This window comes from Zootoca vivipara, chromosome 2 (assembly GCF_963506605.1).
Source record: "Zootoca vivipara chromosome 2, rZooViv1.1, whole genome shotgun sequence".
NCBI lineage: Eukaryota > Metazoa > Chordata > Lepidosauria > Squamata > Lacertidae > Zootoca > Zootoca vivipara.
In genome coordinates this window covers 1,318,957-1,344,942 of record NC_083277.1, presented here as the reverse complement: position 1 = coordinate 1,344,942, position 25,986 = coordinate 1,318,957, and the positions used below count along the sequence as shown (strand labels likewise).

The 25,986-nt window shown below is 48.9% G+C and overlaps 2 protein-coding genes across 4 annotated transcripts in view; one reads left to right on the top strand and one right to left on the bottom strand.

Annotated features, from left to right (window-relative positions):
- Positions 1-25,087, bottom strand: part of LOC118081421 (zinc finger protein 658B-like) — a 43,830-nt gene extending 18,743 nt beyond the window's left edge. The window contains exons 1-4 of one of the 3 annotated variants that reach the window (XM_060268630.1): positions 24,267-25,087; positions 20,700-21,014; position 19,844; positions 1,739-4,390 (exon numbers count right to left, since the gene is read on the bottom strand). In XM_060268630.1, the coding sequence (XP_060124613.1) occupies positions 2,630-4,390; position 19,844; positions 20,700-21,014; positions 24,267-24,913 (2,724 nt within the window). In that variant the 5' untranslated portion in view covers positions 24,914-25,087 and the 3' untranslated portion in view covers positions 1,739-2,629. Of the gene's footprint in view, positions 1-1,738; positions 4,485-9,512; positions 9,870-9,955; positions 10,005-19,843; positions 19,845-20,699; positions 21,015-24,266 lie in introns of those variants that run through there. The other 2 variants (XM_060268636.1, XM_060268622.1) reach the window with 2 other exon arrangements.
- On the top strand, positions 17,414-19,000 carry LOC132591239 (zinc finger protein 664-like). Its single transcript, XM_060268852.1, has one exon. The coding sequence runs from the start codon at positions 17,553-17,555 to the stop codon at positions 18,021-18,023; it is 471 nt and encodes a 156-aa protein (XP_060124835.1). The 5' UTR covers positions 17,414-17,552; the 3' UTR covers positions 18,024-19,000.
- Positions 25,088-25,986: the final 899 nt, after the last annotated feature.

The window sequence follows — 25,986 nt, the reverse complement described above, 5'->3', positions numbered from 1 at the left end:
TCTCTAAGGAGAGCAAAAAAAGAAAATGTCCAGAACAAAGATTACATGAGTTTTTAAAAGTTCCCACGACACATTTCTCACAGTGCCATCAAAACATCACAGGTATGTCACAGAAGAGGAGTGGTGTTGGGCAGAAATCTGTGATCCAGACCTGCCCTTGTCAATCCCACCTTGTTTCAACATCCGTCTAACGCAAGGGAAAGATAATATCCCCCCATCATTTAGCCCGGACACTGAGGTCCACTTCCGAGGGTCTTCTGGCAGTTCCCTCAGAGTTACAGGGAACCAGGCAGAGGGCCTTCTCAGTAGTGGCACCCTCCCTGTGGAACACACGCCCCCATCAGATGTCAAAGAGAGAAGACCTCTGAAGGCAGCCCTGTTCAGGAGCAGGGCGGGGATCTCTCAGACGGGGAGGCTTCATGCTGAGAGATCTCCACTCCTGCTTGCATGCAAGTAGCGGCAGCTGAGGAGCACCTGGCTGCCTTGAGGTGGTGGAGGGGCTGTCAGGTGCAGCTTCCGGGCTGCCTCCCCCTTCCCCAACCCCAGCAACTATTCAGCCTGGCTGCCTTCATGGGGTGCAGGGGATCTGATGCGGAGGTGGGGGCTCCCTTCAACTTCTCCCTTGAGGGGAGTGCAGCCTGCCCCTCCCCAGCCGAGCAGCCCCGATCCAGCTCCTGCTCCCGTGCAAGCAGCAACGCTGCCTAGAGGAGTAGCCCAATCCTACTCCTACTTACCTGCAAGCAGGAGCTGGGTGGGTGGGTGGTAGTGGGGTGGGGTGGGGTGGGGACAACATCCCTTGGGTGCTAGCTTGCCGCCTGGCCCGCCTTCCCTCACTAGGAAAAGGGACGTGTGGCACTCAAAACGGAAGTTATACTCAGAACGGAGCACGTTTGGTTTCCAAAAAAAGTTCCAAGACTGGAACACTCAGTTCTGGGTTCAGGTTCCAAGTAGTTTAAGAACTAAGCTGTTCGAAAACTGAGGTACCATTGTATTTATTTTTCCCAAGTTGAACTGTATTTATTCCCCCCCCGTGTTGATTTTCTTGAGTCAAAATGAGACATTTTTTAAAGAAAAAAAGCATCGAGTTATATATTACATATCAATGGAAAGATAATTTAATGAAGAATGTAATGCAATAACGTTTATGAAGGATTATTCATTACAACAGTAGTCATAAAGAAGAAACGTGAAACAAACAGGAAAAAATTTTGATAAACAGTTACAATTGCTGTGAAAAGTAAGTGGGTTTTGCGTTGCAGTTTGAGTAAAGGTAAAGGTAAAGGGACCCCTGACCATCAGGTCCACTCGCGGACGACTCTGGGGTTGTGGCCCTCATCTCGGATTATTGGCTGAGGGAGCCGGTGTACAGCTTCCAGGTCATGTGGCCAGCATGACAAAGCTGCTTCTGGTGAACCAGAGAAGCACATGGAAATGCCGTTTACCTTCCCGCTGTAGTGGTACCTATTTATCTACTTGCACTTTGACGTGCTTTCGAACTGCTAGGTTGGCAGAAGCTGGGACCGAAGAACGGGAGCTCACCCCGTAACGAGGATTTCAACTGCCGACCTAATCGACAAGCCCTAGGCTCGGTGGTTAAACCCACAGCGCCACCCGCGTTTGAGTACTCGGTCTCTAAAAGGTTCGCCATCACTGCCCTCGGATCATGTCCAGTTGCAAAGGTGGAGGGGGGCTTTCCACCCTCAGGGCCCAGAGGGGGCTCCTGCCTTGGGGCAGCTGGTGGAGTTGGAGGACGTTGACCCTTAGCACTCTCGGTTTGGGACCTGCCTGAAGCTCCTTCCACATTAGACTCATCCTTACATTGCTTTGAGATGCTCTGGTACGGCCCCTTCTTCCCTCTCCCCCCTTCCCTCCTCATGCAAGATGTGCAGCTAGGAACAGAGCCTTTCCTGGTTATGCCAGTAAAAAACCCTTTTATGTCTCCTGCCACAAAACATATCTATGCACAATCTATATAAAAATCAAAAGAACAGATGAGGGGTTCAAAATTACCTTGGGCATATAAGGAGGTGCTTTCAGTCTTTCTGTGTCTTCATGGTTCCATTATTGCAATCATAACAGTGGGAGTCATGCTGCTGCTCCTATAATATTAATCTAACTCTGCTTCCAAATCCTGAGCTCCACTTTGTGCAACTCTCCATTCCCAGATACAAACATTTCCAACTCCCTCCCCCAAACACCAAAACCAGATCACTCTCAGTCCATCCTCATTCAAAAGCAACACTCCAGACTCACACACTCCCCCTCCCTATCTAACAGTACATTCAATATTATATTATGCTTCCTATTGTGAAATGTTACCTTCATTACTTTAAATACATGTTTAAACAATGTTACATAAAAACAACAAAAGCTCACATACACTGCATGCATTTAAGATTCATTTCCTGTTATTGATGTGAGAGAAAGTGTCAAGTAGGAGAGAAACATTTTCAACACTCCAAAAAACGTTCCATTATAACCAAAGAAGAATCCACATTCCTTCTATTTAAACCATTTCTATTCTTGAGTTAATTGATGGCTTGTAGTTTCCACTCTTACAGCTCTTACCCCTCAGAGTCTTTAGGTGGTTTGTAAGAATTCAAATTCAACTGAACCTCTATCTAATTCCCTAACACTTATATGGTTTCTCCCCTGTATGAGTTTGTTGATGTTCTGCAAGAACTCCACTCTGACTGAAGCTCTTCCCACACTCTATGCATTTAAATGGTTTATCCCCTGTGTGAGTCCGTTGATGGTTTCTAAGGTGTCCACTCTGACTGAAGCTCTTTCCACACTCCATGCATTTAAATGGTTTCTCCCCCGTGTGAGTCCGTTGATGGTTTCTAAGGCTTCCACTCTGACTGAAGCTCTTTCCACACTCCATGCATTTAAATGGTTTCTCCCCCGTGTGAATCCGTTGATGGTTTCTAAGGTGTCTACTCTGGCTGAAGCTCTTTCCACACTCCATACATTTAAATGGTTTCTCCCCCGTGTGAGTCCGTTGATGAATTCTTAGTGTTCCACTCCGACTGAAGCTCTTTCCATACTCCATGCATTCAAATGGTTTCTCCTCCATGTGACTCCGTTGATGAATTCTAAGTGTTCCACTATGACTGAAGCTCTTTCCACACTCCATGCATTCAAAGGTTTTCCCCCCTGTGTGAGTTTGATTATGTAAATTAAGGCTGTCACATCTACTGAAGCTCTTTCCACAGTCCATACATTTAAATGGTTTCTCCCCTGTGTGAGTCCGTTGATGAATTCTAAGCTGTCCACTCTGACTGAAGCTCTTCCCGCACTCCATACATTTAAATGGTTTCTCCCCTGTGTGAGTCCGTTGATGAATTCTAAGCTGTCCACTCTGACTGAAGCTCTTCCCGCACTCCATACATTTAAATGGTTTCTCCCCCGTGTGAATCCGTTGATGAATTCTAAGTTCTTCACTCTGGCAGAAGCTCTTTCCACACTCCATACATTTAAATGGTTTCTCCCCCGTGTGAGTCCGTTGATGAATTCTAAGTGTTCCACTCTGACTGAAGCTCTTTCCACACTCCATGCATTCAAATGGTTTATCCCCTGTGTGAATCCGTTGATGAATTCTAAGGCGTCCGCTCCGACTGAAGCTCTTTCCACACTCCACGCATTTAAATGGTTTCTCCCCCGTGTGAATCCGTTGATGAATTCTAAGTTCTTCACTCTGGCAGAAGCTCTTTCCACACTCCATACATTTAAATGGTTTCTCCCCCGTGTGAGTCCGTTGATGAATTCTAAGTGTTCCACTCTGACTGAAGCTCTTTCCACACTCCATGCATTCAAATGGTTTATCCCCTGTGTGAATCCGTTGATGAATTCTAAGGTGTCCGCTCCGACTGAAGCTCTTTCCACACTCCACGCATTTAAATGGTTTCTCCCCCGTGTGAATCCGTTGATGAATTCTAAGATCTCCACTCCGACTGAAGCTCTTTCCGCACTCCATACATTCAAATGGTTTCTCCCCCGTGTGAATCCGTTGATGAATTCTAAGTTCTCCACTCTGGCTGAAGCTCTTTCCACACTCCACGCATTTAAATGGTTTCTCCCCCGTGTGCATCCGTTGATGAATTCTAAGTTCTCCACTCCAACTGAAGCTCTTTCCACACTCCATACATTCAAATGGTTTCTCCCCTGTGTGAATCCGTTGATGATTTCTAAGTTTTCCACTCTCAGTGAAGCTCTTTCCACACTCCACGCATTTAAATGGTTTCTCCCCCGTGTGAATCCGTTGATGAATTCTAAGTTCTCCACTCTGGCTGAAGCTCTTTCCACACTCCATACATTCAAATGGTTTCTCCCCCGTGTGAGTCCGTTGATGTCTTCTTAGTGTTCCACTCTGACTGAATCTCTTTCCGCACTCCATGCATTGAAATGGTTTTTTAATGTCTTCTTCGTTATTTGCATTGAAATGGTCCCCCAGATTTCTGGCGGCCTTCTCCATTGCTTCTTGTCTAGGAGGAGAAGAAAGAAATATTACATACATCAATCAACACCTGTTTTTATTTTACCATCTCATACATTGTCTCCTGCCCTCGATATGTTCCACATTTTTGCGAAATGGAAGTGAAATAATGTCAAATAATGGTAATGCATCATCAACCTTTTATAACCCTTAATCATTGTTAATGAAGCAGCATTATCTTAGAATATTGTGGAACTCTGTGGTTTACTTTTTAAATAAAGTCGTTTCTCACAGTAAAGGGACCTGCTTTGTGTCCATGAACCTGCCCACTCTTCATCAGGGTCCTAAGTTCACCATGAAGTTCTTCATCCTCTGCACAATTATCCTCCAGCGTGGCTGAGTGTGGAAACATTCGATTTTTGGTGTTATGGTCTAGATACTAATCATAATCCCTGGGAAATTTTTCAATAACCCTTAAGATCCAGTTCCACCAACTGCCAAATAACACTGAGCCCTAGAGCAGCAATGGCGAACCTATGGCACTCATGGCACAGTGGGCATGCGGAGCCCTCACTGCTGGCACGTTTGCTATCGGCCCATCCGCACCGTTGTTTTCTTGTTTTTTTCCATTTGTGTTCCCACTCCTCTCCATGCTACTGTGGGCATGCACTGCTTAAACCCGGAACATTATTTTTGCTGGCAGCCGGTGATTGTGTTCGGCAATTCGTCTGCTTTTCAATTGGCTGCGGCAATGGCTGTTTCTAAATTGGGCATAACAGCGTTCATTATTTGACCCTCATGATTTTTCCCCTGCACTTTTTCAGTGCTGTGTGGTACGGTAGTTCCCAGCCCCCCCTCCAAGTCAGGTCTCGCCCATTCCCTTCCCCCCCCAGCTCCAATCCTCCGCAGACCCCTCACCTCCCGTGGGCCTTGTGCCCGCCACCTCCCTGCACGCCTGACCCAATCCTTTGCCGCAGCGATGTTGCTGGAGGGAGGGAGGAAGATGGGGAAGACCACGCCTGGATAGCAGGCGGGGAGCAGGCAGCAGGTTGGGCTGGCTGGCTGGGGTGGGGTGGGGCTCTCCCTCTCCTCCTGACCGCCACCGCTCACCTGGCCTCAGGGCTGCTCCATCCTCCTCATTGCAGGAGCCCGAGAGCGAGCAAGCCGGCAAGTCGGGGAGCATGCCCAGCAGGAGGGGGGAGGGGAGGGAGATGGCAAAAACCGCAGTGATTTTTCTGTTCTGTCTCTCCCCCCCAAAAGCTCAGAACCTTTGGGCACTTTGTGATAAATAAGTGGGTTTTGGTATGCAGTTTGGGTACTCAGTCTCTAAAAGGTTCACCACCACTGCCCTTGAGGAACCTTCTATGCTGAGGTGAGGCATCTCTGACCCTCCAGATGTGGTTGGACACAAAGTACCATCATCCCAAGGAAAGATGGCATATGGCCAGGGATGATGGGAGTTTTATCTAGTGGGACACACTTTCCCCTTCTTCCCCCTCTTCTGAAAATGCTGAATATCTGTACAGTGGTACCTCTACTTACGAATTTAATGCGTTCTGAACACAGATTTGTAAGTCGAAAAAAATTGTAAGTCAAATCCCATAGGAATGCATTGGGAGAAAAAATCCGTAAGTCGAAGTAACCCTATCTAAAAATTCGTAAGTAGAAAAAATCCTATCTAAACCGCATCCAAGATGGCGGAAGGAGCTTCGTTCATAAGTAGAAACATTCGTAAGTAGAGTTATTCGTAAGTAGAGGTACCACTGTAATGATAACTTTAATCTATTCCAAGCCTCCAAATCTTTATTTATTTATTTCCATTTTTTAATATAATTATCTTTAAATAAATTGTTCGTATTGCTTGTGATCCAGATGCCTAAGTATTTTGCTTTATTCACTACCTTTAACCCCACCTCGTTTTGTAATCTGTAAACCTAGACAGCATCTTAAAAAACAGAGACATCACCTTGCTGACAAAGGTCCGTATAGTTAAAGCTATGGTTTTCTGAGTAGCACGCAGTAAAATTTATATCGGTTTTCCATAGTCTTTCCCATTTGTCTAAAGTAATTGTTTGACCCAACTCTTGAGACCATTTTATCATAGGTCCCTTTATTACCTCATCTTTCAGTTCCCATTCTAGGGACAGATTATATATTTTCGATATCATTTTTTTTTTTTTTGGCTGCAGAAGTTCACTTTGTAATTTTGATATTTCTTGTTCGAATCCTATCTTTTTATCTTGATTAAAAATGTGCAATATCTGGTGGTATTGTAACAAACCATTAAATTAACTCTTGACCTCCTCATAGGGTCTTATTTTAACCTCACCTTGTTCCATTATTGCTAGTTGTTGATATGTTGCCCAGCCCTTTTCCATATGTACTTTTTTTACCGCCATCACTTCTAGTGGATAAATCCACCATGGGATCTTAGGTTCTAACAACCATCTATAAGTTGACCAAACTTTATATAGAGACCTCCTGATTATGTGGTTCAGAAAGTCCCTATTTACTGCCGTTTTATCGTAAATCAAATAGGCATGCCAACTGTGAGGGACAAGGGATACAGGGAAGTCCCTCCCATCTTAAGTTCCAGCCCGTCCCCAAGCGCTGGGGAGAGCAGGGAGAGCTCTGCCTCCAGCGGAGAATCAGGAAGTGGTGTCCGAGGCTCAGGCAAGGTTGCGGAGCCCATGACCCAGGTGGGACAGGAAGGGGGGAGCCCGGTGGGAAGGCCAATTCCCCCAACTCCGGAATTGCGCCGAAAACGTAGGGGGAAGAGGCTGGGTCTCCCAAAGCTTCTTTGCTGGAAGAAAACGCGCCAATCTCCATTCGGAGGTACTGACACCTCACCGTAAGCATGTATATAGATCGCTCTGAGCACTGTAAATAATCAGCACTTAATAAAAGTCTAAAAGGACTATGCTGCGAGGAGTCGTTACTCTAGAGTAGCCACATCAGCACCTCTGACACCAACCAAAGCGGTTGTTCCATCCTTCGAGGTCTAACATCTCTGGTTTTCCCCAACATGAATATCTGTTTTCATTTCCTTCTTCCGTGATCTCCAAGATCTTCCTGATATAGTCCAACTGCACACATTCCCAAATCATCCTGCACCATTTACTTCCTGAGGCTGTTGTATTGTGTCTAGGGGCGTCTCCACCCCCATCGTTCTGCCCAGACACTGAGGTCCAGCGCCAAGGGCCTTCTGGCGGTTCCCTCATTGCGAGAAGCCAAGTTAAAGGGAACCAGGCAGAGGGACTTCTCGGTAGTGGCACCCGTCCTGTGGAACGCCCTCCCATCAGATGTCAAAGAGAAAAACAACTAACATACTTTTAGAAGGCATCTGAAGGCAGCCCTGTTTAGGGAGGCTTTTAATGTTTAGTAGATTATTTTAATATTTTGTTGGAAGCCGCCCAGAGTGGCTGGGGAAACCCAACCAGATGGGCGGGGTATAAATAATAAATTATTATTATTATTATTAGGTCACTTGCAATGGGACAGCACCTTCCACTGGATGAGAGGATAGAGGGTGAAATCAGGGCAGGCCAAATGGCACTCAGCTCAGTCCCCTCCTTGCCCCTCTCTGCATCTGCTCCCCCCCCCACAAATACAGGAAACATGACAAAGAAGACCTAGGAGTCTCACCGTGGAGCATAACAACAACAACTACTACTAGTACTACTACTGGTTGTAAGTCACTTTGGGCTGTCCTGGACAAGAGAAAGCCACTAACAGATTCAATAAATAAATAAACATAACAATTGTAGTAATAAATTCACAGGCTGGGGGGGGGGGATCCCACCCATTTCCATAGCAATCTTCCCAATCCCTTAAATCCCACATATTTAACAGATCTGAAATAGTGGCAGTAATGGAAACCTGGTGGAATGGAGAGAAGGAGTTGGGCACAGGTATCTCTGGGTACCTTGGCCACCTCATGAGAAGAGAAGACTCCCTGGAAAAGACCCTGATGTTGGGAAAGATTGAGGGCACAAGGAGAAGGGGGCGACAGAGGACGAGATGGCTGGACAGTGTTCTCGAAGCTACAAACATGAGTTTGACCAAACTGCGGGAGGCAGTGGAAGACAGGAGTGCCTGGCGTGCTCTGGTCCATGGGGTCATGAAGAGTCGGACACAACTAAACGACTAAACAACATCTCTGGGTAGGAACCCTTCAGATGCTTCTCCACAGAAAGACAGGCATGTGGGTGAGACTATCATTGCCAAGAAAAAGGCGCAAACAGCGGAAAGAATAAAGGGGGCTTCCTCCCTTTCCTCTTTCCCCCCATGGTTAGACTCCCTATAACAGCCCCCAGCGCCCCTTGCAGGAGCTGATCTGGAATTTATGGGAGGGCAAGGACTGAGCTTCCAGGGAGGAGATGGCGGGTGGATCAGGCCTCCTGTTCAGGGATCTCTCCCTGGTCGACTAGAAATCATGGCAGATTCCTAGGCAAAAGGGAGAAGTCGTCAGGCAGCCCCCAAATCTCTCTCTCTCTCTCTCTCTCTCTCTCTCTCTCTCTCCCCACCTCCTGCCAATGCTGACTTTGATACCTTCCCCAGGAATGCTTCCCTCCCTCCCTCAGCCCCCCCAACTTCCTCTGCCCTCCTTCCTCTGCCCCCCAGTCTCCCCTTCGCCCAGAGGCCCCCCTGGCCGGCTCAGCCTTCCTGCCAAATCTCTCCCAAGCGCCCCCCTCTCCATCCGGAGGAGCCTCGCCAGATGAGGGGGGGAGAGGAGGGAGAGGGGGGTCTCTATCCAGGCCTCTCTCGCCCCCTTTAAACCTTCCATGGACTCCCCATCTCTAGACAAAAGGGGACCCACCAAGCCGCGTCTGGATCCCCGAGCGGAGCCAGAAGCGCCCCAGGGATTTCTGCCAGGGGAAACAGAACTGGGGCCTGGGTTCAAGTCTCAGCCCTTCCAGAGAGGGAAAGGGAAGGGGGAGCACTATCCTACTTTACTTTTATCCCCCGCGTCCCAAATCCTGCTCTCCCTTCCCAGCTGCCCTACAGAACAGGGGGAGGAACAGCGCATCCATCTCCCCTCCCCACAACCCCAAATCTCCCCATATATATTTCGCACCTCTTTTTCCTCCTCCTCTGCCGACCTGCTCCTCTTCCGGGAATGTGAATGGCGGCCCCTCCCCCTCCCAACCTTCGGAGGGGCCTCGCCAGGTGAGCAGGGAGGGGGGAGAGAAGGGAGACTATCCAGGCCTCTCTCGCCCCCTTTAACCCTTCCATGGACTCCCTCTCTCTGATTCTCCACCCAAAGGGGAGCCAGGATCGCGGCACCCCAGAGATTCCTGCCAGGGGGAACCCGGAACTGGCAGAGAGACGCGGAATCCCAGGGGCCTCGGTTCAAGTCTCAGCCCTTGGGAGGGCTCCCATTTCCATTTCCCCTACTTTTCTTTCACCCCCCTCCCCAAATCCTGCCCTCCCTTCCCAACAGTCCTGTTTGCAGATTAAGGGGGGGGGGAAGCGCATCCTTCTCTCCCCCTCCCCACAATATATAGATATATTTTGCACCTCTTTTTCCCTCCTCCTCCTCTGCCGACCTGCTCCTCTTCCGGGAATGTGGATGGAGGCCCCTCCCCCTCGCCCCCCCTCCAATCCTTCCTGCCTCTCTAGGAAGCGGAGCTCACTGACCCTTGGGGGGGGAATGAGTGACGCCCCCCTCCCTCCCAGAAGACACAAATTCTCCTCCTTCCAAACAAGCTCTGAATATCCTCTTTTTTTCTCCTGATAATCTCCCAGGTTCGATCCCCGGAGGCTGCAGGGAAAGAGTCCCCCCCCAACCTCCCAAAAAGTCCTGTGGGGGCACGAAGGTGACATTCCTCCTTCCTCTCTTTTCATCCCTTCCCAGGAGGGGGGGGGATGGGGATCCGGTCATTTCCCCGCCCATTTCCCCACGTGGGGGAGGCAGGGCTGTGACGTAGGGTGTCCCCGTTACAACAGCCCTGCAGAGTAGACCGGAGTTGGGATGCGCGTTTGGGGCTTGGAAAAGTTACTTACGACAACCCTAAATGGTGTTATACCTTGCCTATCTATCTATCTATCTATCTATCTATCTATCTATCTATCTATCTATCTATCTATCTTTTGTATCCGCTTATTTTATGTGAGCTGCTTGGAGGACAGCTTTGGTTCAAAGGCAAGATTGAAATACAATGGTTTTCCCCCATTCATAACAAAAAGATATTCCACCCCCCTCCTCTCCATGGGGTGGCGATCTCCAGATCCAGGGGTCTCCCCCTTCCTTTCCCCCTTCTCCCCACTGCCCCTTTGAAGAGCCATAGCATCACAGAATCTGAGAACTGGAAGGGTCTGAAGGGTCATCTAGACCAACCCCCTGCAAGGCAGGCATCTCAGCTCAAGCATCCAGGACAGATGGCCCCCCAACCTCTGCTGAAAAACCTCCAAGGAAGGAGAGCCCCCCACCTCTCATGGGAGTCTGTTCTCCTGCCAAACAGCTCTTGCTGTCCAAGAGGGTTTCCAAATGCTTAGTCAGAATCTCCTTTCTTGCAACTTGAAGCCATTGGTTGGAGTCAGACCCTACAGCCTAGAATAGAGTTATCTTTTTTGTTGTTGCTGATTCACCCTGTGGACTCATGTTAAGCTAGTGGTCCACCAATACCCCTAGATCCTTTTCACGTGTCCTGCTAGGAAGCCAGGTGTCCCCCATCCTCTCTTTGTGCAGGTGGTTCTTCCTGCCTAAGTGCAGGGCCTGACATTTATTTGTCCCTCTTGAAATTCATTCTGTTACTCATTTTGTTATGCAAGGAGGTGCCCCAGCGGAGATGCTATTCCTGTTACAGGAAATCTCAGGGCAGCATTAATAGCGCAAGTTGCACCCAAATTCTTGGTCCTCATCCTCCCGAGTGGTGGATTTATGGCTGGGCAGGATCTGCCCCACCTCAGACTGCAGGCGAGGCAGCTCACAGAATGGACTGCTCTCCAGTGCACCCCTTTTCCCAAGGGAGGAGGGTCCTGGCTGGACACCTCCTCCCCCCTGACTTGCTTTGCTTCCCCAAGTGGTGGAATCAATGTGTCCCAGAAAACAGGGTCTTCCTTGCAGGCTGAAGTGGTGCAGTCCAGATACAGGCTAAACCCCTGGGGGTGTGGAGGAGAGAGCAAACCAGGCCTCACTTGTGAATGATGGGCTCAACCGTTCCTGGAAAGAGCCCTGAGAAGTGGCCACACCAGGTCCATGTGCCCCTATGACGTTCAAAGGAAACTTCCTGTTGTCTGCCTCAATGCTCAGAGGTGGCTCCTGCCTCCAGGCAGCTTGTGGATTTGTAGAAAGTTGACCCTTAAGTTTGGGGAGGCGAGTCCTTCCTGGTTATGCCGCTAAGCAGCCCTTTTATTCCTGATGTCCCCAGAGATAATGTTTATCTGAACACTTCCCCCTTCACATAGCCAAGGAGGAGGAGGTGTTGCAACACAATTTATAAAATGTAAACAATAGCACTGCCAGTCCAGCGCTGCCATGGTGGAGAACATATCCCACAATAGCAGATGCCTGGCGTGCAGAAATGGAGGATTTGAGAGTAATGATCCTTGCAATGCCCCCCCCCCGGGTTGAGGGGGTGAGCTCTCACTCACAGATTGTCCAATACCTGTGGCTCGCTTCTAAGATGCGGGGTGGGAAACGCTGAGTGCATAGCATGGCACATAATCAGTAACTCTCCAACGCAGTCACCATGAGCGGCAGTTCCTCTGTTTTTTAGGATAGATATTAATTTGGACTTTAAAAACAGACATGCTCTGGAAGAAGGGGACAAGATGACCTGCTGATTGAATCAGCCACTGAGTGCGAGGGTCTTGATCTGGAGAGGACTATCGTCGTAACCGGATTGGAAGGTGGGTGAAGGGAAGCCTTTGTTGGAAAATGCTCTGGCCTAATCTGCAGCCCCCCTCGGATCTCTGAGCGTCCTCCCGTGAGCATAGCTCAGCCTTCTGGCTTAACACAGCAAAAGAAAGAGGCATTGTAGTTCTAAACTACTATTTATTTACATCAGGGTCCCCAAACTAAGGCCCGGGGGCCGGATGCGGCCCAATCGCCTTCTAAATCCGGCCTGCGGACGGTCCGGGAATCAGCATGTTTTTACATGAGTAGAATGTGTCCTTTTATTTAAAATGCATCTCTGGGTTATTTGTGGGCATAGGAACTCGTTCATTTCCCCCCCCCCCAAATATAGCCCGGCCCCCCACAAGGTCTGAGGGACAGTGGACCGGCCCCCTGCGAAAAAAAGTTTGCTGACCCCTGATTTACATAATATTTACAGAAAATTCCATAACGGTGTCCATTCTCATCAGCTCCAAGAAAAGTGAAAGTACAATTTCACAGTCTCACACCAGAAGAGAGATAATACAGTCTTCCAGGGGCGTACCCAGGATCAAAACTAGGGGGGGCAAGCCATGGTTGTTCAGGGGCAGGGCCAAGGCACGGGAGGGGCCACGAAGTGGGAATGTGGGCGGGGCTACGGAGTCCAGGTTAAACTGACTCCGGGAAGAAGTTTCATCCTGGGCGCCACCCTGGGGGAGAATGCGTGTGTGCGGCGGTTTCTGTTCCCGAATGCCTCGGGCGTGCGGAGCCGCGGCGGGGCTGGGGAGGAGATAAGCTTGGCGAGGTGGAACATGGATGGATGGAGGAGGAAGCAGAGGCAGCAGTAGCAGCAGCGAGAGCACCCGGGATTTTGAGGTCATCATGGCCAAAGAGCTGAGCCAAGCCGAGGTGCTGGACTTCCTCTGCCAGGCCAAGGGGAGCATGGCCAATGCCGCCTTGCTGAGCCACTTCAGGCTCTTCTTGGGGGTGTTGAATAAACTCAAGGGCTGTGTATGTGTGTGTGTTGAATCAAGTCAAGGTAGGTGTGTGTGTGTGTGTGTGTGTGTGTTTGATCTAGATGCTATACTCCTATTGATGCAGCCCAGAATTGCATTGGCTTTTTTAGCTGCTGCATCACACTGTTGACTCATGTCAAGTTTGTGGTCTACCAAGACTCCTAGGTCCTTTTCACATGTACTGCTCTCAAGCCAGGTGTCTCCCATCCTTTTAAATAATACCAACTGTGGCATCAAATAAAGGGGTGGGGGTGTTGAATAAACTCAAGGGCTGTCTGTGTTTTATTATTATTAAGGGTTTTCTTGGTTTACAAAGAAATGTGCAATGTCTCTCTTAACATTTTTACAAATCAGTTTCATTTGTTGAGACATTGGTGAGGACTCGGAGAGGGGAAGGAAAGTAGATGGGGGGAGGGTGGGGGTGATAATGTTTCTATTTTGCTTAATAAGTAAAAATAATAATAATAATAATAATAATAATAATAATAATAATTTATTATTTATACCCCGCCCATCTGGCCGGGTTCCCCCAGCCACTCTGGGCGGCTTCCAACAAAACAGAAATTCTAAAATACAGAAATCCATCAAACATTAAAATACAGAGATCCATCAAACATTAAAAGCTTCTCTAAACAGGGCTGCCTTGAGATGCCTTCTAAAGGTCTGGTAATTGTTGTTCTCTTTGACCTCTAGTGGGAGGGCATTCCACAGGGTGGGAGCCACTACCGAAAAGGCCCTCTGCCTGGTTCCCTGTAACTTGGCTTCTCGTAGTGAGGGAACCGCCAGAAGGCCCTCGGAGCTGGACCTCAGTGTCCGGGCAGAACGATGGGGGTGGAGACGCTCCTTCAGGTATACTGGACCGAGGCCGTTTAGGGCTTTAAAGGTCAACACCAACACTTTGAATTGTGCTCGGAAACGTACTGGGAGCCAATGTAGGTCTTTCAAGACCGGTGTTATGTGGTCTCGGCGGCCGCTCCCAGTCACCAGTCTAGCTGCCGCATTCTGGATTAGTTGTAGTTTCCGGGTCACCTTCAAAGGTAGCCCCACGTAGAGCGCATTGCAGTAGTCCAAGCGGGAGATAACTAGAGCATGCACCACTCTGGAGAGACAGTCAGTGGGCAGGTAGGGACTCAGCCTGCGTACCAGGTGGAGCTGATAAACAGCTGCCTTGGACACAGAGTTGACCTGTGCCTCCATGGACAGCTGTGAGTCTAAAATGACTCCCAGGCTGCGCACCTGGTCTTTCAGGGGCACAGTTACCCCATTCAGGACCAGGGAGTCCTCCACACCCGCCCGCCTCCTGTCCCCCACAAACAGTACTTCTGTCTTGTCAGGATTCAATCTCAATCTGTTAGCCGCCATCCATCCTCCAACCGCCTCCAAGCACTCACACAGGACCTTCACCGCCTTCACTGGTTCTGATTTAAAAGAGAGGTAGAGCTGGGTATCATCAGCATACTGATGGACACCCAGCCCAAACCCCCTGATGATCTCTCCCAGCGGCTGCATATAGATGTTAAAAAGCATGGGGGAGAGGACAGAACCCTGAGGCACCCCACAAGTGAGAGCCCAGGGGTCTGAACACTCATCCCCCACCACCACTTTCTGAACACGGCCCAGGAGGAAGGAGCGGAACCACTGCATGACAGTGCCCCCAGCTCCCAAGCCCTCTAGACGGTCCAGAAGGATGTTATGGTCGATGGTGTCAACATCTTCTGTGTGGCATTCCTCCAGAGAGAGGCCCCCGCTTGGCTTCTCGAAAGGGACTTTGTTCAACGTGCATACGAGATTGCAGCCTCCTTAACTGAGACCTTCCCGACAAGCCACCCCTCTCCATTACAGACTTGTAGGTTTTCCAGCTTCTCATATTAAACAAAGTGTTGTTTGTTCTTCTCGCCACACTCACCTTCCCGTAGCTGGTGTTTCCCGGCGGCGCAAAGAGCCGGGTAGGGTTTTTTTGTTTGTTTGTTTAAAGGCGACGCCTTCTCCTTGCACCCCTCCAATTGCGGCTGCAGGCTTTGTGTTTGAAAACGGCGCGCAGCGCCACCGGAGCCTGCGGGGGAAACTCAGGCTCTCCAGGCTCTCCGCAAGGCGAGCGGTGAAGGGAAGGAGCAGGAAGTGATTGCCGCGTGGCACAACGAGGCCCCAGAACAGCCCCGGGCGCAAGGGGCAGCCAGGGTGCAATCCCATGCGTAATTACGCGTGTTTTGGCTCACTGTGCTCAATGGCAGTTCCTCGCTTGGATGTACCGCCCCGGCCCTGCTTCTAGGTACGGGCACCTGCCCTAACCTGCCCCGCGGTGGGTACGCCCATGCAGTCTTCCTTTCTCACGCTCCACTCAGACAGGCGTGTGAAATATACCAATCGTAATTTGGAATGGAATAATTGGCTTTTTTAATTGTATTATGATTTGGTATCATCACTTTTAATTTGTTTAGCGTCTTTCTATCTTACAATACTCAAGGCAGTTTACAAGCTGAAGAAACAAAGAATGTATCACCTTATAACAATCTAATGCAATACAAAAAATGTGATAATAAAACATAGCTTTAAAATAAGCAATCTACATCAAATAAAGTAACATTCAACAATCATTAGAATAGTATAGAATAATAATATCAGCATATAAAAATTAAACAGAAACCCACTCTTAGCAATTACAATAATTTCGAAACTACAATCAATAAAACAATCGTATTAATGTGGCTTATATTGGCTTACTATTAATAAAAAATCTAATAAAAACTATAATAAAATATAAACAATATATGAGGGTTTGGGTATTAACAAGATGCTTTTAGTCTTTTTGTGTCTTTATCGTTCCTTTATTGCAATTAAATCAATGGGAGTTATCATGCTGTTCCTATAATACCCTTTCCCTGAAAATAAGACAGACCCATAAAATAAGCCTAGCAGGATTTCTAAGCATTTCCGCAATATAAGCCAGACCCCGAAAATAAGACATGGACCCGGTGCCTCCCAGCAACAACTCGCTGCCCTCAGCCATGCCGCACCACGCGGAGCCCTTCCCGCTGGAATAAGACACCCCCTGAAAATAAGCCATAGTGTGTCTTCTTGAGGAAAAGTAAATATAAGATGGTGTCTTATTTTTGGGAAAACACGGTACTAATCCCACCAACCCTGCTCCCAAACTACCACAACTCCTAACACCAACATTTCCAACTCTCTCCACCAAGGACCGAAAATCAGCTGACTCTCAGCCCGTCATCACTCACCCCAACATTCCAGATTCTCCCCCTCCCTATCTAACATTATATCTTCTATTATACTTGTGAGACATTACCTTCATTTCTTTCAAGACCTGTCTATACAACTTTATATACGAATACCAGAACTTCACATACACTCCATGCATTTAAGACTGATTTCCGATTATCTGAGTTTATTGATGTGAAGGAAAGAGGGAACCCTGAGAGAAAGATGTCAAACACTCCAGACATCTAAATGGTTTCTCCCGTTTGAGAATTTGCAGAGGTTTCATAAGCATCCCATTCTAACTGACGCACCACTGTTTTTCTCCCCCATCCTCTCTTTGGGCGGGTGGTTCTTTCTGCCTAAGTGCAGGGCCTGACATTTGTCCCTGTTGAAATTCATTCTGTTACTCATTTTGTTATGCAAGGAGGTGCCCCAGCGGAGCTGCTATTCCTGTTACAGGAAATCTCAGGGCAGCATTAATAGCGCAAGTTGCACCCAAATTCTCAGTCCTCATCCTCCCGAGTGGTGGATCTATGGCTGGGCAGGATCTGTCCCGCCTCAGACTGCAGGGGAGGCAGCTCACAGAATAGACTGCTCTCCAGTGCACCCCTTTCCCCAAGGGAGGAGGGTCCTGGCTGGACATCTCCTCCCCCCTGACTTGCTTTGCTTCCCCAAGTGGTGGAATCAATGTGTCTCAGAAAAGTTCAGGCCCCCCTGCTCTAGACAAGCTGAACCCACCAAGCCTTGCCCCAGAGATGCCTGCCAGGGGGAACCCAGAACACGCAGAGGGGCGCGGAATGGAGGCCTCGCTTCAAGTCCCAGCACTGCTTGGGGGTGGGGGTCCTGGCGGGGACCCCCTTGGCAGGTCTCCCATTTCTATTCCCTCCAAGGCGCCCGGGGGGGGGCAGGGGAGCTGAGCACCTCTTGACAGCTGAGCACCTCCTTGCGCTGCAAAGGAGACATTGCAATGCAAACCCTGCCGGTGCTCCCTCTGCAGAAAGGCCCCCCCTGAACCCCCATAGGAAAAGGCAGGAAGGCTTATTTCTTTTGGCGCGTGGGGCTTGCAATGAGAACCCTGAGAATGGAGGGTCAGAGGGTGAATCTTGCTTCCCATCAGAGAATTCACACAGGGGAGAAACCATTTCCATGTCAAGAGTGCGGAAAGAGCTTCAAACAGAGCACAGGTCTCATTCTCCATCAGATAACTCACACAGGGGAGAAACCGTATGAGTGCTTGGAATGTGGGAAGAGTTTCACTCAGAACAACCAACTCACTGCCCATCAAAGATTTCATACAGGCGAGAAACCCTATCAGTGCTTGGAATGTGGGAAGAGCTTCAGTCAGAGCACACACCTTACTTCCCACCAGAGGATTCATACAGGGCACAAACCATTTCAGTGTTTCGAATGTGGGAAGAGCTTCAGTCGGAAGGAGAGCCTCAGTTTACATGAAGGCACTCACACGGGGAGCAACCCGTTAAATGCTGGAGATGTGGAAACGGCTTCGATTTCAAGCGGAGTCTCACTGTCCTTTTAAAAATTCATACTGGGGAAGGATATCGGTGCTTGAAACTTCTGCTAAGATTGGGGGGGGGGAACAGAAAGCAGAAAAACATGGTTGGCGTATCTCAATAAAGGCCTCTCATGATAAGGACATCTCCCTCTTCTGGAGTACAATATCAGGCCTCCTGGAGAATGCTTGCAATGTTCCAGTGTGTACTATCAGACCCAATGAATGAATCCAGTATTGTCATTCACTCTATCATGGGCAGGATGATGAGGTCAACCAAATACCAGAATCTTTGGGAAACTTCCCACCCTGGCCTCCAGTATCGAGGTCAAGTACCTTACTTCACAGTTAAATAATAATAAAGCACCCGGCATAGACTATTTGCCCCCAGAACTGTTGAAATCTAACATCGCCTGGTGGGCCTCCCTGCTGGTGGTAATATTGTCATTTATCGATTCATCCGCGTTATTTCCTGAAGTTTGGGCCACAGCTGCAGTAATCCCTTTACTCTAAAAAGGGCCTTCCGGCTAGTTATAGACCAATTAGTTTGCTACCTGTAATTAGCAGATTATCTGCAAAGCATCTTTACAATAAGCTAGTTGATTGGATAACCTGATGGAGCAGGAATTAGATAAGGCGGATCCACTATAGACCATTGCTTTGTACTTGCCCAATTTATAGATAAGTATGTTAAGAAACCAGGCGGTGTGCTATGTACGGCTTTCATTGGTCTGAAAGCCGCATTCGATTCAATCTCTCGAAGAAGACTGTGGGATAAGCAGAACTCTTCAAGTATAGATAAAAGATTATTGTTATTGTATAAAAACGCTGTGCTAAAAGTGCGTTGCTCTACAAATGAGCAGCTCGCAGGATCCGTACCAGCCACAAAGGGAGTTAAGCATTGTTTAATTTATATATTTAATTTATATATAAATGATATTGTCCAGGGTTTAACATCTCCAGATTACCAATGGCCACAAAAGCCATTTTTATATTACTATATGCAAATGTGGTACTTCTATCTCAAGCAAAATGTGGTACTTCTATCTCAAGCAAAAGTGGGCCTAAGAATGGATGAGGGCATTCTCGGGATACTGCCGAAGAGACCAGCTGGCTGTGAATGACAAGAAAACTAAAGTCATGGTGTCTTCAAGAAACTATAGGGCCCATAGATGGTATATTGAGAATCAGTTGATTGAACAAGTTAAAGTCTTTAAATATTTCTGCCTTGTTTTTCGGTCAACAGGGTCATGGAGAGCGCATCAGAAATGTGCAAAGGAAAAAGTGTCTTGAAGCGCCAAAAAAATTCTGTAATGCTTTTTTTCCATACAAAAGGTGGCAATCACACACCACCAGCCCTTGAAGTGTTTAAAGCTAAACCCCTGACTGCCCCTCAGAATGACATATTTGAACTAGTGGACTCAGACCTTGATTCTGAAGTCCGTCCTGAAGTTTCTGCACTTCAGACAATGACTACAGTCAGTCATCTCGAGTCTCACAGGTTCAGTGGATTCTCGACCTGGAAGTCACTCATTAGAGCCATTGTTAGCCTAACCCACATAGCTCATTCATTTAAACGTGTCACACCTCCAGTAGAGAGTAATTGTAAAGGCTGGCATCTGTGTCCCAACATCCGCACACCATCAGAGCATCAACATGCGCAAAATGTGATCATTTGCATTGTGCAACATGAAGTCTATGCCAGAGAGATCAACTGTATCTTGAACAAAAAGGTTATCCCTAAGGACAGTACTCTTAGGAAACTTGACCCATTCCTCGGTCGAAATGGCCTGTTAAGAGTAGGTGGTCATCTCAAGCAAGCTAAATTAGAGTTAAATGGAAGAAACCCTCTAATTATACCTGGTCAGCACCACATCGCTTCTCTGATTGTACTGCATCACCAAAGTCTTTCCAAGTGAAGATGGAAGAGTCAGGAAAGTGGAAATTAAAGTATGCAAAAACCAACAAACAAAGTTGTTTCTTAGACCAGTCTCTGAACTGGTTCTACTGTTGTCATCGGGGGAATCAAATAGTGGTATCCGTTGATACCAAGCGGGGAGTGTCGTGCCTTTGGCACGGGCAAAGTTCATAAATGTATTCAGTTTGTATGGGCTGTTATCGTACTGGGTAGCTCGGCTCCACCTACTGGCCAAAAAGAATATTGTAAGAATGGCAGTTGCTGACAGTTGCTGACAGTTGCTGGCTGGGAGGTTAGAGAGTAGGAGTTCAGTGGAGGGGTGAGGGTACCAGAGGGTACATGTTACATGTTCTCCACCTGCAAGATTGTATTGTTGTTTTACCATTTAATACTTGTCTTCACACTTATTATTTGTCTTATTCGATCTGTTTTACCTCGTTCTTGACTGTTAATAAAGTATAGGATTAAAAGTAAAAAAACAGTCTTCTTTTTTCCCCGAAGACAAGAAGGTTTAGCTGTATGTCGAACTACCTAGGTCACCAGGCACGGTAGTGAGGACAGAACAAGTCCGTTGATGTAGTCTTAGTGTTGCACTATAAGTGAAGCTCTTTCCACACTCCATGCATTCAAATGGTTTCTCTCCTGTGTGACTCCGTTGATGAATTCTAAGGTGTCCACTATGACTGAAGCTTTTTCCACACTCCATGCATTTAAAGGGTTTCTCTCCTGTGTGACTCCGTTGATGAATTCTAAGGCTTCCATTTGTAGTTAAGCTCTTTCCACACTCCATGCATTTAAAAGGTTTCTCACCAGTGTGAGTCCGTTGATGAATTATAAGTACTTTATTAGAAGTGAAGCCCTTTCCACACTCCATACATTCAAATGGTTTCTCTCCTGTGTGACTCCGTTGATGGGTTCTAAGGCTCCCACTGTGACTGTAGCTGTTTCCACACTCCATGCATTTAAATGGTTTCTCACCAGTGTGAGTCCGTTGATGGTCTCTAAGGTGTCCACTCCAACTGAAGCTCTTTCCACACTCCATGCATTTAAACGGTTTCTCTCCTGTGTGAGTCCGTTGATGAATTCTAAGGTCTCCACTCCTACTGTCACAGATGGGGTGTTGGCTACTCCCGAGTAAGCACTCCACACATCCTCTGGATTTTCATAGTTTTATTGTGCATGCTATATACAGTGGTGAGGTGTCTCAAATCATGTCTGCTCTGCATGGGGCAGAAGCCCACAATGGCGTCTCGTGGGCTCTGACCCCCCTTTTAAGACTCCAAACGCCCCTCCTCCTTGCTCTATGGGTCCTCCGTGGTCCCAAACCAGGCTCCTGAGGTGCCGTTCTCTCTCCTCCCTCCTTTCCAGCCCCTGCTGAAGCTAGCTCCTCCCCTGCTTCCCTGCTACCAACCTGGAGCTGAGCCACCAGGACTCTGCAGAGCCCTGGACCCGTCTTAACCCTTCCTGTTCCTGATTTGAACTCCCAGACTTGCTGCTGCTCTCTCATCTGATGGAAGTAAGCAGAGTGGGCTGCTCTCTGCAAGCCCTCTCTCTTACATCCACCCCCCCTCCAGGCTCCCCCCCCTTTCTGAGGCCTGGTTTGCCTGGTCTGATGTCTGTAAAGAGGGCTGGAAGCCTGACAGGTCTTCTTCCTCTGTAGTGTGTGTAAAATCCTGTTCCCCGTCGGTGCTGGGTGGCTGGTCCGTGTAGTTCCTTCCGTTGTCATCCTCCTCCTCCCTCTGGAAAATTGCTTCCGATTCCCGGAGGGCTCCTTGGGTCTGCGTCTCCCCTCCTCCCCACCTGGGATCGCCCTCCCCCTCTGTGTTCCCTGTGCTACTGACGTGTGGTGGTTTGGGTCTGTGGGAGAAAGGAGCGTGCAGTTCCAGTGTGCGGTCCTCCCCTTGCATGGTGTGCGTGGTTGCCTCCGCGTTTTGGGAAGCAGGAGTGCCCTGCCTGGCCATCAGACATTTTAACCCCCCCTCCCCCCACCGGGAGCCCGGGCTCGCTGTGGCACTGTAGACCTCCTCCTCTTCCTTTCTTTCTGGAACCTCTTGGCTGCCTTCTCCCTCCACCCTTCTGTCTAGTGTCTTTTGTGTGATTTCCTCCCCCTCCCTCCTGTCAGCGTCTTGTGTTGGATGTGTGTCACGTCCTCTGAACCTTGGGCTTTCCCTAAAGTGTGAGAGCAAAGACCTGTGACCCACGGGATGGACCTTTCTCGCTGTAGGTGCTTCCCCCCTGAAGGTGACAGGGTTGATCTGTGTCAGAACCTTGAAGGGCCCCAGCCTTCTGGGTGCCAGCTTCTTCCCCCTTCCCCCCATGGGAAGGCCTTCTGACCACAGCCAGACCCTGTCCCCTCCGTGGAAGACCTTCTCCAGTCCCCTGTGATGGTCTGCCCCCTCCTTGTAAGCCTCATTGCCCCTTGCCACGTCTCCATCCAGTTGTTGGTGTACTGTCTCCCTCCTCTCACCCCATGCCTCAATAGGTGGTCCCCCAATCTCCCCCTCCCCCTGCTCTGGGAAGGCTCTGGGGTTTCGCCCAAGACTGGCCTTACTGGGTGTGAGCCTCGTGAAGACATGTACTGCATGCCCCTCCGTGGGGTTGTCATGATATTGCCTGAGAATCTTCCCGCTGAGGGAGTCCTGGGGCATATACCGGGCATCATTGCTAAAGAGTAACCCCTCTTTCTCTGCAAGCCCTTCCCCTGCCCCCTTTTTCTCCCTCAAGTCCCTCCGTATGTTCTGGGTAAAAGTGTCCTCTTTGGTGAGTTGGCTCAGTTTCTCTTCCTGCATCCCCGCCTCTGCGTCGTTCCATCCGCCTGGGGAGCTGATGTGGTGCGATCCTGAGGATTCTCCTTCTTTCCTGCAGTGCTCCTTGCCGTCTGCATCTCCAAAGGTGAGATCTCCCCGGCGCTGGCTGCCCACAGGGTCATTGTCCATTAAGTCCAAAGCTAGCACTTCTGCGTGCTTGTTCACTGTCATCTTCCGAGAGGGGGTCTGTTGCGTGACCTCACCCTCCTGCAATTCCCGGCCGCCTACGGTCAAGACGCTCATGGGCCGCTCCCTTGGGAAAATGGGAATCTGATCCTGCTTAGCCAAGTCCACCGATAGGAAATCGTCGCTGCTGCCCCTGCGGAGAAGCCCGACTGTCTCCTGGGTCTGGCCTCTTGGCAGCTGCAGACTCACTTCCATCTCTTTGTCGTGCTGTGGGGTGTTACAGGAGGGCTCAGTTGTTGGTGCTCTGCCTGGCCCCTCCCCTCCTGATCTGGCATCCAGGCTTGTGTCTGTGCCTGCCTGCTCTCGCCATTCCTTCCTCTGGGGGCAGTGTTCCACCCAGTGGCTGGGTGCATTGTAAAGGCATCTCCCGCCTTTCTCTTTCCTCTGTTTTCCCGCGTCAGCGTTTGAAAGTACCCGCGCACGGGCTTTGTCCCTCTGCATCACATCTGGCTGGAGGGGGCTGTGCTGTGCTGCAGCTGCCTCCCCGGGACTGTATGGGAACTTGTGGCCGCTGCCTTTCCCCTCCGTCTGTCCCCTCTGCCCGGACTCGCCTCTCAGCCTCCTGCACTTCCACGCCACCATGCCTCTCAGTCTTAGAGCCAGCTTGTGCTGAGGGTCGCCCTACGAAGTGCTGGCCCGTCCCGAGTGTCCTCTCTGCTTGTCCAGCCTCCGCTCCCCCGGCTTGGCTGTGTTCAGAGCTGCTCGGTTCACTAAGCTTGGCTTCCCCTGTGCCCGGGTGCCTACCTGGTGCTTGAGCCGTTCCATAGTTGCAGGGTGCTGGCAACTCATGCCAATCCTCCCTCGGCATCTCTCTCTTCTGCTTTAGATGCTGCGAACTTCATGCCGGCTGCTCCATTTGCAGCCCTCTTCCCTCGGGGTAGCCATCAAAAGATTGTGGGCTTGCTGTCACAGATGGGGTGTTGGCTACTCCCGAGTAAGCACTCCACACATCCTCTGGATTTTCATAGTTTTATTGTGCATGCTATATACAGTGGTGAGGTGTCTCAAATCATGTCTGCTCTGCATGGGGCAGAAGCCCACAATGGCGTCTCGTGGGCTCTGACCCCCCTTTTAAGACTCCAAACGCCCCTCCTCCTTGCTCTATGGGTCCTCCGTGGTCCCAAACCAGGCTCCTGAGGTGCCGTTCTCTCTCCTCCCTCCTTTCCAGCCCCTGCTGAAGCTAGCTCCTCCCCTGCTTCCCTGCTACCAACCTGGAGCTGAGCCACCAGGACTCTGCAGAGCCCTGGACCCGTCTTAACCCTTCCTGTTCCTGATTTGAACTCCCAGACTTGCTGCTGCTCTCTCATCTGATGGAAGTAAGCAGAGTGGGCTGCTCTCTGCAAGCCCTCTCTCTTACACCTACTGAAGCTCTTTCCACACTCCATGCATTTAAATGGTTTCTCTCCTGTGTGACTCTGTTGATGGGTTCTAAGGCTCCCACTGTGACTGTAGCTGTTTCCACACTCCATGCATTTAAATGGTTTCTCACCAGTGTGAATCCGTTGATGAATTCTAAGGTCTCCACTCCTACTGAAGCTCTTTCCACACTCCATGCATTTAAATGGTTTCTCTCCTGTGTGACTCTGTTGATGGGTTCTAAGGCTCCCACTGTGACTGTAGCTGTTTCCACATTCCATGCATTTAAATGGTTTCTCACCAGTGTGAATCCGTTGATGAATTCTAAGGTTTCCACTCCGACTGAAGCTCTTTCCACACTCCATGCATTTAAATGGTTTCTCACCAGTGTGAGTCCGTTGATGATTTCTAACGTTTCCACTCTTAGTGAAACTCTTTCCACACTCCATGCATTTAAATGGTTTCTCACCAGTGTGAGTCCGTTGATGGTCTCTAAGGTGTCCACTCTGACTGAAGGTCTTTCCACACTCCATACATTCAAATGGATTCCCCCCTGTGTGAGTCTGTAGATGTTTTCTTAGTGTTCCACTATCATTGAAGCTCTTCCCATACTCCATACTTTCAAAAAAATTTATCTTTCCACACTCCATGCATTTAAATGGTTTCTTCGTTATTCACATTGATCATGGCCCCCATAATTCTCACTGCCTTTGTCTTCTTTGGAGGGCGAAGGAAATCCTATTTTTATCTACAAAGAGAAGAAAGGAATATTACACACATCAATCAACACCTGCTCTTATTTTAACATCTCATACATTCTCTCCTGTCTTCCATATATTTCAAATTTTGAAGAAAGGCATATGAAATCATATTAAATAATTGTAATGCATCATCAGCCTTTCATAACCCTTAATAGTTAATGAAGCAGCATTATCTCAGAATACGCTTGAACTGTGTTTACTTTTTATAAAAGTGGTTTCTCACAGGAAAGGGAGCTGCTCTATGTCCATGAACCTGCCCACTATTCACCAGGGTCCAAGTTAAATGAATACAATTTTTTTCACTGGAAGCAACATTTGATAGCGCTTCTAGATGCAAGAGAAATATTGGAAGCTACAGTGGTACCTCAGGTTCCGAACCTAATCACCTGGACAGTCCCTTTGGCCTCAGGGGGTGTATGTTAACCATTTTGGGAGACCCATATATAAGTCCGGTGAGAAGACTTGTTGGTTGTGGTTGGCTGAAGGAGTGCTCAGGTAGGAGAATGTTCTTGGGGTTGGACCTCCATCTGTCAGCCTTGCGTTGCATGGAGAGAGCTGGAGATGCAGAAGGAAAAGCGCTAACCATAATTCGTTCCGGAGTTCTGCTGTTAACCTGAAACCGTTCTTAACTTGAGGTATCCCTTTAGCTAATGGGGGCCTTCTGCTGCCGCACGATTTCTGTTCTTATCCTGAGGTAAATTGCTTAACCTGAGGTACGACGTCCGGGTTAACGGAGTCTGTAACCCGAGGTGTTTTTAACCTGAGGTACCACTGTATTGAAAATCGTAAGCCAACTGACTCAAGTGAAGAGGGTTTAGCCAAGATCATGTTAGTATTTTCATTCGTCCTTTTCTGTCAATCTCCTGACTCAGTGGAGAGAAAAGGGGGAGGAGCCTTCCTTGGTAACTGTTCTCACTAACTGTCAGTTCTGGAGTGTGTGTTCTAAGGTAAAGATGCGTTCT

Coding starts and splice junctions, on each gene's coding strand:
- LOC132591239 (XM_060268852.1), top strand. CDS start 17,553: ATGAGAACCCTGAGAATGGAGGGTCAGAGGGTGAATCTTGCTTCCCAT.